This window comes from Bombus pyrosoma, linkage group LG1, assembly GCF_014825855.1.
Source record: "Bombus pyrosoma isolate SC7728 linkage group LG1, ASM1482585v1, whole genome shotgun sequence".
Lineage (NCBI taxonomy): Eukaryota > Metazoa > Arthropoda > Insecta > Hymenoptera > Apidae > Bombus > Bombus pyrosoma.
In genome coordinates, this window is record NC_057770.1 from 6387785 (window position 1) to 6401254 (window position 13470).

Below are 13470 nucleotides of genomic sequence, written 5' to 3' on the forward strand. Positions count from 1 at the left end.
TTTTTAAGTTCCTTACATTTTTTTGTGTATTACATTCCATTAAGTCGTAGTTCCAATAATTATATTCTGTATTACATCTGTCAGCTGGATAACTGTTTCGTGGTTCCAACATGTTGATATTGCGGTCAACCACATTATTCTATAAAAAAAAGTGGTTGCATTTGACTCAAGACAGTTTAAACCCTTTATTATATTTTAACAATATGAGACCATTAGTAGTTACATGAATCTTTGCTCCTGTTCCTACATTCTCATAATTATTAAGTATTATAATACAGACTAGTGTGTTAAAAGACAATTATTAAAATACATTAACATGATTCTATACATGAAAACCATTATTATAACATTAACTTTAAATTCAACAGAATAAATTTACTCTTTCATTTATGACTTCATCTCAGAAACAACAATTTTAAATTAAAATCTATTATAAGCATAATTACGTATCGTATACATCGACAACGAACTAAAATCGAACCGTTTTTATCACAATTAAATTATTAAATGATTATAATCAAAATCATAATCTTCATATCACATATTAAACGTTTTCTTCCCTCATCGATCTAAATGAGATTTTTTAAACAACAAAATTACGCCTTTTTGGACGTTATGTTGGAATTATTACTTTATACTTTGCAGTAAAGGAAAATGAACGTCACTTTTTCAGAAATGAAGTCGGAGCCGTAGTTGCTTACCTTGCTAACAGTAAAACCATTGTTGCTGATAATTGCAGCCAAATTGTGCACTTCGGACAGAGCCATTTGTTAAAGATCACTGAAAATCACCACTCCTCCTTGCCATCACCCTTTCACTTGTGCGGCTGCCTTCCAGCAGTTGCACACCCACACCAACCTATGCTTTCTTTAAACGTAGCTGGCTAGCATCTCACAAACTCACAATGCACATTAACGACAGTACTATGAGAGAACAGAACACGAATAGAATATAGATGAAACTATGGTTATATAGTTATTATATATATACGCTACATATGCGTATATAACCACATATGATAGTATAGTCAAGTGTGTTAAATAAGAATATTAAATATCGCGCACGAATGTACGATATTTTTAATTCAAGTTTATTAAATTTTTACATTATGTATACTCTAGTAGTTAATAAAACGCAAATTCCCGAAATGTTCCAGAGGAAAGATATCTTTCCCCTAGGAAAGTGTACCTGTTATTACTAAACTTCCTGCGCGCGTGCGCAAATGAAGAAGTATTCGAATGTTGCAATTATAGTCATATAAAATATAAACGGTCTTATACGACTGTCGTCACACGATCATAATTGTAATATTCTAAATCATAAAATACAAATATATCTTTTGACGTAAAAGTGCAATTGTTTTATTAATTTGGAAAGGCAATTTAAATAAGGAGTTTAACAAATCATGATATAAAAAATAATTTGACAATTTTATATTAAATAAAACAACATTGAAAAGTATATTTTTGTAAAATTTATTAAAACAATTTAATGTATTCAAATTGTACTTTTTTTTTATATGCGTATTTTATTGTATATAAGTAATACATCTTTTTTCTAATATTAATTATATTATAAAATATGAAATAAATAAAATACGAAATTCATATAGGAGAAATATAAATTGTAACTTTTAGCATACTACTGGATCAGTTTGTACAGTCTTACTATCTACTTCAGTTTCCTTATTTAGGGTGCAATACTTATTTGCAATATTAACTATTTCTCGCAAGGTAGTATTTTCTTCTTTTAAAGTACTATATACCTCTTTTTCTTTCATTTCATTTTCTTCGTCCAAAGCAACTGCAGTTTTCATCACTGCTGCCATTTCATTAATCTTTTCTGCTTGATTAGTAATTATCTGTAATTTCATAGAAGAATCATTCATAAGTATTAATAAACTACATAAAAAAATTTTTAATAGAATTAATGAACTTGAATTTCGTACATTTAGTATGATGATTTTTGATCAGTAATAGTAAATTTTAATTATTAAACATTAAAATTTTTACGTATTGTATATAATAAAAAACACTCATTTTGGTACAATAATGTAATACATAATTGTATGTATAATTAAAAATATATGTATAATGTTTATACTTACATTAGCATATTTTGCATTATGTAATGTAGAAAGATCTGTTTTGCAGAGACGCAATAAAGATGCTGTCTGTTGCCTGTATTTAGACATAATTAATTCAAGAGCATGGTGATGGTCTTCTAATGCCTTTTTCAATTCCTTATTTTCAGCTTGTAATTCTTGCAAGTGCTTGATTTCTCTCTGTATTCCCGAGATTAACTGTATATGTGGCCTCTGTTTTGCCTCAGTGTTAAGGATCTCTACTTCTTCTTGATACTATAAATGCATTAAAAAAAGTATAAAAGATGAACTTTATACAGATTTATAATAAAGAATTGTGTTAAAAATCTAAAAGAATAAGTTTTCATTTTATTATACTTTGATATCTTTTACTTTACTTATGTATATCTGTGAATTTTTTGATTAAATTGTTATATTATGTAAATAAATTGTTTACCTGCTTCATATTAGCAATTTGACCACAAACTGATTCTATTTCGCTTATTAAATTATCTGCTGTATTTTCGTGATCTGATATTCTAATCACTAATTTTTTGGCATCCAATATGATTTGTTGAAAAGTTAATGACATCTGTGAATATATGTAAGCACATATAAATATAAGCTCTTAACAAATTAGTTACCAAAAAATTATATTGTTTTACTAAACATACATGCACATTTATTGAATATTATCAAACTATTAAGATATATATACATATATGTAGTACATATATAAATATATTTTTTTTTTATATATATCCTTCACATATTTTCTTTTTATGTATTCTGTATATATTTATATCAAAATATGTTTATTGAAGTTTATATATAGCTTCTATATTACCATGTTATAGATTGTTATTGATCAATTCAAATTATTTATAAAAGGGTTTATATTTTTTCTTAATATTCTGTATAAATATAATATTAAAATAATTTCGTAGTAGTATAATTTTTGTTAAGAATTAATATGCTTGTACATAACCTCTATGCAATGCTGTAGTGGTCTATTTAAATGGCTTTAATATCATACCTATTAGTTTTAATGAGCACAGTGTCTTATAAACGTATTTGTAAACATTTTTGTAAAAAAGATGGTTAAAACTTGACTATTATAAAATAGGTTATACTTACATCCAAGCTGAGATATACATTTTATGATAATTTTAAAAAATATATTTTTTCATTTACCTCTTAACGATAAAAATCTTTATACTACAAATTTTAAAGGAATTTATTTATTAATTCATCCAGTTTTAATTGTATAATGAATAAGATCAACGTCACATGAAAATATCTTGTTCCTTATTCCTCAGTTGTATGGCAGGTTTGTTTATTTTCTATCACTTCCGTAAGATCATTGGTCTACCAATCATTGGCTGACCGTGGAAATTGTTACATGTCATAATTTCTTGCATATACAGTTAACGATATATATAACGGTATATAAGCTGATATAAGTTATAAGTTTTTGTTTTCCATAATTGTTTCTTTTTTTTAAGCATTTGTATCGACCATAATGATAAATTTTAATGAAATGCATAAGTAACGTATTAGATAAATTTTTTTGTTAAAAATCTGCTACAAACAGGGTAAGAAAGATTTGCACAATTTACATATTAACATTTTTTGCTTTTGTTTTTTATTTCTATGCAACTAACTGTTATAAATTATTAGTTATATATTATCTAGATTATAATGTAGTCACTATTCTACATCATTTTTTACGAAGATTATTATTTATTGTTAATAGTTATTTATTTTTGTAAAATAAAATGTTCAATTAGAAATTCTTTATATAAGTTTTTTCATTTTAAAATGTACATACATACAATAACTTGTACATAAATAAATATTTTTAATCATTTAATTGTTTTGATAACAATCATTTTATTTAAATACTAAAAATATAGAACCACATTACATTTAAATATACATTTATATTTTTGTTGGTAAGTATCAAATATTAAAGAATGTTGTTTTATGTGTCATGATATAAATACTGTTATTCTAAACTATTCATACATACATATAAAAAGAATTTTATAAAATTTTGCTTGTCCATAAAGAACTGTTTAAATCAAAAAGTAGAAAAAAGTTATTCATGTCTATTATATTAATGTATATTCAATAAAAATAATCACAACTACTTTAGCTTCGAGCCAAACATTCATGTATATTATATACATATATTATAAATACTGATGTAACTGTCAGTAAATTTAATGTTTCATACTACAAATTATCTATTTCCATTGCTGGATTATCATAAGATTTCTTTGATTCTTCATTACTTCTTTCTGCCCAACTTTGTTTTTCACCAGATGCGTATAAACCATATATCACAGCTCCTATCAAATAAACTGCACCAGCAATAATGAAAACTATCCTCCATTCTGCAGCACTCTATGAAATATGTTCCAATTTCATTAGTTTTTTGAACATCCGTTAATTACTAATTAATAATTATTAATTGCTTTTATAGTGTTATAACTAGTCATAAGTATGATTTAACACAAAGTTATAGAATTTGTAAATACCAATATAATTAAATATTCCTTTAATGTTTAGGTAAAAATAAATATATTATAATTTAAACCTACTTTATTTTGGACAATATATCCAGTAATAATAGGACTCACAACTCCAGGTAAGGTAGCAACAGTATTTCCTATTCCCATAAGCACACTGGCATGCTTAGGAGCAATATCCAAATGATTTACACTATAAAAAAATATTTATATAATGTAATAATACATTTTATAGAATTAAATATAGAGTTAATGTATTTATAAAATGAGATATGTAATTAATGAATTCTTGAAGTAAAATCATAATTTATATAGGATATATAATTCAATTCATTCAACTTGTTATATTGTATGGTATTGTAAATAAATAAATCCTCAGTTTTCCTGGCACATATATGTATCGTATTATATGCATATACTATATCGTATTTTATATTCGGAATTCGAAAAAAAATTACCCAAAACCGGACCAAGCAAAGCCACCAAGGCCAACTGCTATAGTGATACAAATAACCACCCCCGTTGGCGTTAAGATAAAACCTGTACAAGTCATGAATATCGTTTGAAATACAAAAGCTCCGCAATTAAATAACTTACGCACCTGAAATAAAATAAATACTTTAATTGTAAGATTTTTATTGTATTTCGTACTTGTATTACGTAACACTTGAAAAAGTACTCGGAAACAACATATTAAAATTAATAAAATATAAATAATGTGTTAATTAAATATCTTATTTGTTTGTTTGAAATGTTTTTGGGGGAAGGGGGAACTGGAAATTAGATAAAAATAAGTGTGTTTGAAATAAAAATTATTTATAAGTATTTAATAACAGACCTGCGTAGTCGACAGGATTTTCTCTGTTCTCAGATAATCTGCTAAGTGTCCAGAAAATTGAACAACGAGAGTCATAGCTAGATACGGTAGTGCAGATAAATATCCAGTTTTATCCAATTTGAAATCCAGTACATCTAAAAGTATATTATACTTAGGACAAAGTATATAATTCATATTCATTAAATAAACGTTCAATTGATCGAACCATTCATAAATGTCGGTAACTGAGTAAGCATGGTGTAAAAACCCCAATTTTCGCTAAAATGAGCTGCAACAATTGCCCAAACTGGTGGAGATGTGAGCATAGCTTTCCATGGATGTGTAATTTTCTACATAAAATGAAATAGTTAAAAGAATTGTATAAATAAAATGTAGAAATATAACATTAGCAAATTAACTAAAAACAAAATTCTCGATAAAAAATTATTGACGATACGAAAATTATTGAAAATAGGATGGTACAAAATGATATAATTTCTGAAAGTGAATTATCTAATTATTCAGATTTTTTAATCTTTTGAGGAAGTGTAAAAAAGCATAAAAAGTGTTCCGTTATATCATGTTATTTCTTAACACAATCTTACCTCTTCTTTATTCGCATTTCCAAGGCTACTTTTAATATATTCAAGTTCAGCTTCAGAAATAGATGTATCGTCCTCCGGTTTATCCTTCACGATTATCCACCAGTAAAAAAACCAAACAAGACCAGCTGCTCCAAAAACGTAAAAAACAGAAGCCCAGCCAAGATATTCAGCCATTAAACCGGCAACCGGCATAGCAAATACAGTTCCAAAGAAACTTCCGGAGAATGCTAGAGTCGCTAATTTTGATCTTTCCAATGGAGGTGCCCACTGTGCCCATATTGCATGTATGCAAGGATATGTTACACCCTAAATTCAAACGATTAGAAATTATTTGAGCAATCAAAACCTACAAGATAAAAAAAATTTACTTAATTGAAAAATAGTTATTCCGAAAGTTTATTGTTATTTTGTCGTATTTCTAGTCTTTATTAAAACAGAACAAAAGATACGAGTAATAAATAATATGCATAAATGAATGTATGATAATGTATTTTGTACACATCTATAATAGTGAATCTGAATACGTATAACGTATGTGTAAAAATATTTGCTTTGTATACAGGGTGAGTCACGAGAAACCGGATTTCTGTATTTATCGGTTACTTGTTTCGACTAACCCTGCATATTGGGTGTGTTTTCTACTTGTCATTTTATCTGCAAAATATACTTATTATATCTCACTTTTTATCTTTGATATAAAATATGAGATTATTAGGAACTTAAAAAAGGATAAGAAATATGTTTTGGAAGATGTTAAACGGGTTATGTGACATTTTTATAAGTCAATATATATTTCCAACATTCCAGTATTATCTTATTTCTTTTTCTCTCCAATGAATGGAGTAAAAGGCTCCTAGTGCAAAATAAAAGATATTATTCTAAGAACAGGAGTGAAGGATTAATAAATGAAGTCATTCTTAAGAACAGATCATTATTTTTCAGGATCAATATATGTTAAGCTAAAGTTAAGATTTAAATAATAATTTTTAAAAATATTAATTAATACACAATTGAACATGTACATATATTATTGTGCGTACGTATTATTAAAAAGCAATAAACAAAATTTATCCAGATAAAAGGAATTTATTTATACTTAATATCATAATTTTAATATCGCTTACCTCGCAAATTCCTTCCACTATTCGCAAAGCAACCAAAATGTAAACGCTCATTCTGGCTAGGGGTGGTGTGATAATTGTAAGAAAAGCTGTAGTGGCGATTCCAAGACCGAAAACTCTTTTTCCGCCAATACGTGCGCCAAGCCATCCTCCCAGTAATTGAGTACTTATGTATCCGTAGAAAAAGGAACTTAAAACCAATCCTTGTGTTTTCGAATCCCAGTCGAATTCTTGTTCCTGTAAATAATACTCTGAATACATTTAAAAGTGATCAAAGTTAATGTATGATTCGTTTGTCTTGTGTAATAGTATATTTTTTTAAGCTTCTAAATATCAAACAGTAAATAGTCACTGTTTTATTTATCTTTTATAGATACTAATAGTTTTTAACATGTTGAATCTTTCGCTCGATTTTAGTTTATTTTTAATTAAAAGAAAAAATACGAGTTTAATAATAAATCTATGTAAATCAAAATAAATTTCTATGTTAATGTAGCGTTAAACGAAGATCTTAAATGCACGAGTTTCTGAGTACGCATTATATAAAAAGAGCAATAAAACATAATTATATATTTACAAATCCTCTTTGATATGCCTATTATGATAAAGATAATGCGTGCATAATCATGTCAGATGATTATTTCACAACTGATAAAAAATATTCTTCGTACTAATCTTACGCATTAATATATCATCACTGAAGTCATATTGTAAATCTATTAATATAACTTATCGCAACCATTGTTTCATTTGAATTTCATTTGCTATTTATCGACAAATTTTTACTGATATTTTTTTTTATTTACATAATATACGCATATGTACACCTACATTTAAGTATGCAAATTAAGAACGAAATTAAATATTCTAAAAATGAACAGGATTAGAATTAATGACTTAGAATTTAATTCTATCATATTATAATTAATATATCACTTACAAAATATTCGGTTCCATTTTTATCGATTTTGTGAACCTTCGCGGTCATTGCGACAATGGCTACGCTTAAATTTACACGAAGGATGTAGGACGTAAAAAATCCAAAAAATGCTAATACTCCGACTACATATCGTCTTTTTTTCCAAAACTTCCAGGATGGTATGAGTTCATCTTCGTATTTGACGCTAGAAAATTGCCAGTGTTATAAATTCTAACATTTTGCATTTCGAAAGTACAATTTCTACAATTTCTTAAACAGTTAACGATCTTTAAATAATGACATAATTCAGCTCGATTACCTTATTCGAAAAGAAAATACATATGTGTGAATGCATTTAAGTCTTATATTACACACATAGTAAGCAAAAACTAAGGAGATGATTTTGCAAAATTGTTAACGATCCCATGAGAAATGAATAAACGTAATGTTCAATGTAAAATATGCGTAAAAAATCATCAATTATAATGGAATGGAGCAATCAAATGGAAAGGTGCAATACTCACGTTCCGTATTCTGTATCCTTGACAGACTCAACCGAGGATTTCTTTCTCTCCATCGTTTCCTGAAAGGTTACCGATTTCAAATACAATTTATTGTCAGAGAAGCTTGTTTTACAGAACTATAAAACAATTATAAAACGTATCTCTCTTTACATATTTACAATGAGATAATGGATTAAAATCTAATTCGAAATTTATTACATTTTTCCAACGAAGATAAGTAATACTTCAATGACATTTTTTAAGTGTTCATTATAACTTCTTACTTCTTTCAAACTATGTAGACATTATTGAAAATTTAAATTATTTATTTCTGACACTGAAATACGTAACATAATAAACTATTGGTATATTGGAAAAATATCTGCAAAATAATAGGATTAAACATAAGATTAAAAAATACTTTAGAACATTATAAGCTATAAATATTTGCTTGAAAATTATTTTTAATTTAAGAATAGCACAGGTTATGTAAATTTTTCAACGAACTATCTACCTAGGTTCTTGTGAATTATATTAATTTGAACTGAATAATGTACGAAAAGTAATAAATATAACATCGTAAAACAGTTTTTTAAAAGGAGATTTAACTTAAAATAATTTTTAGCATATTATGAACATGATCATCACTTTTAAAAAGAGTAAGTTTTACGACGTGTTACAACTAGAATAATACATACAATTATATAAACAAATATACATAAGTACCAATATCGAGGAAGAATTTCGCTAATAGCAGTGACCTAGTAATATTTCGAAAGTAGAAAGTTCCGTATCTTAGTAGACAGTTATATACATTATAAATATATATACACAGAACAATACAAGCTAACTTATGCCATTTCGGCAGAAATGTAACAAAGCGACGATATTCAAATCTTTAATGAAATAGTGATTTCAAAGTTATTTTTTCTTTCCATTCTACAGAAGGTAACACAGGCTACGTTGCACCTTCCAATACAGTGCACTTTAATATACCGCGATTAAAGATATTTGCCAACTCTCTTGTACAATTCAACAAATTGTTGTGTATTATGATACCTTATCCGAATATAAAATTAATCTTTCAAGCACACCAGTATCCATAGGCATTCTATTGACATATTCCCGAGGCATTTCGCCGTATGCATCGCGACAACCTGTTACGCAAAGCAACAGTTGTGACACACGTGTACCTCTTGCGCACGTTTAATGGTGTTAGTTTGATGTTCGATCATATTCACGATAAAAATATATGGTTTTTTATTACCAACCTGCGTATTCACAATTCAACTGAAGCCACTTCCTGTTCTGTTATTTAACAAAAACAGATCCATCGAGATCTGTCGATAACAAAGAATAGCTTGAGAATTGTTCCAGATGATATTTATAGTAACTGTGTTCGACACATATTGCGATTTTCTAAGAAACTTAAAGGTGATCAATGGAATTCGTTTTGTTTTTATTACGATTAATATATTTTTAGAATCGACTATAACATACTTTAGTGTCACTGTGATTTTAGTATCTTGATCTAAGTTCGATCATGTTAATTTAATTTACTAATTTTTACGCTATATCTAAATATACTCGTTATCCACACACAACAGATTTCTTCGCGTTTGCACTAAAATACGCGAGTTATCCATAAACGGTAAGACTTTTAATCCCAGCGGTGTCAATGAGGTGTGCTCGCGATCGTGTCTGAAATGATTATCATGATCCGAACGATAGGACTACTCTTTCAACTGAACGTTTGGAGATTATTGATCGTATGTCGCGTCACTTTCATTTTGTACGTTCTGCTTCAAAGTTTTGCGGAATGCTGCATATGCGTTCAGATAAAATTCGATAAAGAAGGAACAATTGGACGTGCACGCAAAAAGATAATTTACCTATTATTCGAAAGTTTAATCGTTCGTAACGCCAAATATAGATATCTTCTATTTGATTCGTTTGTCTAATAAATTTTTGTTGCGTCATTCAGAAAGTGCTTAAAAAAATTTAAGAAAAATTTAAGAGCGATGTATTTTTGTGGAATCAGTGTTGTTCATTAAATAACACGTACCGTTGCTTTTGAGGATTTTTTGCCATTTATCGGACAGCTTCGTGATCACTTGTTCGATAAACTTCTTTTTTTTCGTGTATTTCTTTCAACCTTAGTTCGAACGAATTCGATTGAATCTATTAATTTTTGAATAAGGCATATGTGTAATTCAAGTATTAAATTCACTACCTCCCTCTTACTATACATCTTATTACATATCTTCCATCGGTATTATAATATCTATCAAACTGAAAGTGACAAGAATTCACACTTGTTAACTTCTGGATCAAGTGAAAGTAAAGAGCTGTAAGTTTAGAAATGCTGCGGTTGTGGATCACATAGTAGTTGCATATTGGATCGCGCATACTGGATCATAGATTCGATTTACAGGATATTCCTCTTGTGAAATTGGAACTAATTGTAAGTAGTCAAACCTATTGAGAACGCCTGCTTTTGCATACATTTACACGTTTACATTAATCTCGTATTACGTTCGCCATAGTTTTTGCTATACATCAGATCTGATTGCTCTTCAGATTAGTTGATTTGTTAAGCTACTTATTGTACAATTGAAATATAGACGAATGAAAGGAATGGAATTTTTGTTTCAAGTTTGTTACGTATTTTATTATAAATTACATGAAGTTTAATTTGTTATTTCGCAATACACATCTTTATAGTTACTTAATTTGATTTTGCATTAAATTCAGGTAATTTCGATACACAGCAAAAAACAGACAAGAACAAATTTTAAAGAAAGTTTTAAGGATTTATAACGAAAAATATATATACAAATGTAAATATAAAAGTGATGAAAAGAAATCAATTATACCCATTGCATTACATTAGAATCCTATTTGAATACTAGAGTTCATTACACGATGATTACTGCAATTATATAATATAATTGTGTCCTCCGAGCAATTTATCTCGTAATATCCTCAACATCGCGAAAAATAGAAGAACAAAAAACTTCATGAATTATGAACTATAATGAGTCATATTGCACGTATTTCCAAGTCGAGTTGCAATACAAAAGTACTATACAAATGATTATGTACCGTGGTATAACTGATAACTGATCATTGTTAGATTATTCATTTACAGATGCAAATTTTCATATCGTTGATACTGATAAATTATGAATGATACGAATAACATGATCTTTTTAAAATACTGTTTCAAAAGAAGTAATGTGTGTATTTCTGTAAATAAATAAGATAACAATATACAAGGCAATGAAAATTTTTGAAGCATATTGTGTATAATCTATCAGAAGCACAATATTTATTAATAATTTTAATATAGTAATGTGCAACTATAATTTTTATTATTGCATAAGAGAACTAGATACGATTCATGATTTTCCAAAACGAAAATCGTTATATTTATTTGGGAAATAATTATTGATACAAAGATTTATATATGTATAAGATATGTTACAATACCTGTAGAAAGTCTCAAGGAAATCCAGTTTACGAAAGGTAACAACACTACGATAGACTTTATTATTAAAAAAAACCATCGTGGTATTTGATCAAAGGTATTCGATCTAAAACCGGATATATCGATCTTAACGGAATAAAATTTATGCACAAAATTTAATTCGGTAGTCATACTTAAAGACTTATTTGTGGCTTATGTAAGTTATTGGATTTCATAATATATTAATTTTAATTTAGAGTAGTATATAAATAAATAATTTTATTTAATATTTCTTCACTACTCGTTAGTTATTGAAAAAAAAAAATAAATTTATGATAACCTTTTAAATATGCTGCATTAGATTTGTAAGTAACTATACATGTTTAAACTATAAAGAACTGTTATTAAAGGTCAATTTAATTTGACCTACTTTTACAACTAGAAAATCTTGAACAAATACAATTGGTTCGTGTTATCGAGTTTCAGATTCTAATTTACAGAAAGTTATATGTAGTATCAAAGATTTCCTCTTCTGGTAATATGTATCTTAAAAATTGTACATAACAATAATTACTTCAACATTTTTAAATTAATATTCACATCATTACATATTTATATTGGTATTATAATTATCTTATAATAATGAAATTAAAAATTTATTATCTTATGCTCTATCTTTATTATTTACTTACAATTTTTAATCCTTGCAATCAAATCCATCAATGTCATAAAAGCTTTAGTTACCACTTATTCACAAATTTACAACCGAAAAGTAAAGAAACTAAATTACTATATAATACTATTGTCACAAAAAAATACGAAATATGTTTATTACATTACTCAAAGGCCAGTAGGAAAACCTGTAAAAGTTGCACGTTAAATAGCACTGATCGAAATAAACAGAAACGTTAAGTGGGTAAGTAGTCAACTGTACAGGTAGAAGTTGATCATACAGGAGACTGGAAATTTGATCTGTCATGCACCAATCAGAGTATTCCAGTGCACTTGTGATAATCCGAATATTATGCAATGTCGATGCGTGTAATAATTCGTAAATATTTCCGGTTGATTGTATTATCGTCATTGACATTCGATACCTTGTATTATTTCACAAATGTAAAATATTTCGTGTAAATACCTTACTTTATTTACTAACTACTGTGTTATACAAGGATACGTGCGTATACTTATACTTTTAATTATATCTTTATAAAATTATCGATGCTTTATAATTTATATTAAATAAACAATGAAAGTTTATTATAATAATATGGATAAGTAAAAATAGTTTCAATGAGATTGTGTTCAAATAAATTTGTATAAAAAAGATCTCAGATATTGATAACATTTTCATTATGCTGTAATAAGGAATATAAATCGATGGACAAGTTTTTAGTTAATGAAAAATAAAATTTCTTT

General features: G+C 27.3%; 3 protein-coding genes across 13 annotated transcripts in view; all 3 read right to left on the bottom strand.

The window, feature by feature from the left end:
• LOC122569941 overlaps nucleotides 1-1157 on the bottom strand; it is a 39004-nt gene extending 37847 nt beyond the window's left edge. For all 6 annotated transcript variants that reach the window (XM_043731670.1, XM_043731660.1, XM_043731644.1 and 3 more), the window contains exons 1-2: nucleotides 702-1157; nucleotides 17-139 (exon numbers count right to left, since the gene is read on the bottom strand). In XM_043731670.1, coding sequence (XP_043587605.1) covers nucleotides 17-139; nucleotides 702-767 — 189 coding nt within the window. In that variant the 5' untranslated portion in view covers nucleotides 768-1157. The remainder of the gene's footprint in view (nucleotides 1-16; nucleotides 140-701) is intronic.
• Nucleotides 1158-1509: 352 nt separating this feature from the next.
• LOC122571223 (FGFR1 oncogene partner 2 homolog) lies at nucleotides 1510-3439 on the bottom strand. Its single transcript, XM_043734696.1, has 4 exons — nucleotides 3278-3439; nucleotides 2541-2675; nucleotides 2108-2359; nucleotides 1510-1861 (listed from the first exon to the last, which is right to left on the bottom strand). Exons 2-4 carry the CDS (start codon nucleotides 2673-2675, stop codon nucleotides 1634-1636), a joined length of 615 nt encoding a protein of 204 aa, XP_043590631.1. The 5' UTR covers nucleotides 3278-3439; the 3' UTR covers nucleotides 1510-1633.
• Nucleotides 3440-4193: 754 nt separating this feature from the next.
• On the bottom strand, nucleotides 4194-13255 carry LOC122576756 (vesicular glutamate transporter 1). 6 transcript variants are annotated; one of them, XM_043747772.1, is made up of 11 exons: nucleotides 9097-9249; nucleotides 8867-8964; nucleotides 8604-8662; nucleotides 8101-8284; nucleotides 7164-7397; nucleotides 6040-6345; nucleotides 5661-5784; nucleotides 5456-5589; nucleotides 5076-5218; nucleotides 4690-4810; nucleotides 4194-4492 (listed from the first exon to the last, which is right to left on the bottom strand). In XM_043747772.1, exons 3-11 carry the CDS (start codon nucleotides 8654-8656, stop codon nucleotides 4322-4324), a joined length of 1470 nt encoding a protein of 489 aa, XP_043603707.1. In that variant the 5' UTR covers nucleotides 8657-8662; nucleotides 8867-8964; nucleotides 9097-9249; the 3' UTR covers nucleotides 4194-4321. The 6 variants fall into 6 exon arrangements, with proteins under 6 accessions (XP_043603707.1, XP_043603623.1, XP_043603539.1 ...); XM_043747688.1 differs by lacking the exons at nucleotides 8867-8964; nucleotides 9097-9249 and adding an exon at nucleotides 12744-13255; XM_043747604.1 differs by lacking the exons at nucleotides 8867-8964; nucleotides 9097-9249 and adding an exon at nucleotides 9854-12325.
• Nucleotides 13256-13470: the final 215 nt, after the last annotated feature.

What these genes read in the sequence shown, in the direction of transcription:
- LOC122571223 (XM_043734696.1), bottom strand. Translation starts at nt 2,675, where the DNA reads ATGTCATTAACTTTTCAACAAATCATATTGGATGCCAAAAAATTAGTG. An exon ending in AAATTGCTAATATGAAGCAG is followed by an intron (nt 2,360 to 2,540) that starts GTAAACAATTTA and finishes ATGCATTTATAG; the next exon opens with TATCAAGAAGAAGTAGAGAT. An exon ending in ATAATGCAAAATATGCTAAT is followed by an intron (nt 1,862 to 2,107) that starts GTAAGTATAAAC and finishes ATGAAATTACAG; the next exon opens with ATAATTACTAATCAAGCAGA.
- LOC122576756 (XM_043747531.1), bottom strand. Translation starts at nt 9,716, where the DNA reads ATGCCTCGGGAATATGTCAATAGAATGCCTATGGATACTGGTGTGCTT. An exon ending in GAAATGCGAATAAAGAAGAG is followed by an intron (nt 5,785 to 6,039) that starts GTAAGATTGTGT and finishes CATTTTATGTAG; the next exon opens with AAAATTACACATCCATGGAA. An exon ending in GTTACCGACATTTATGAATG is followed by an intron (nt 5,590 to 5,660) that starts GTTCGATCAATT and finishes ATATACTTTTAG; the next exon opens with ATGTACTGGATTTCAAATTG.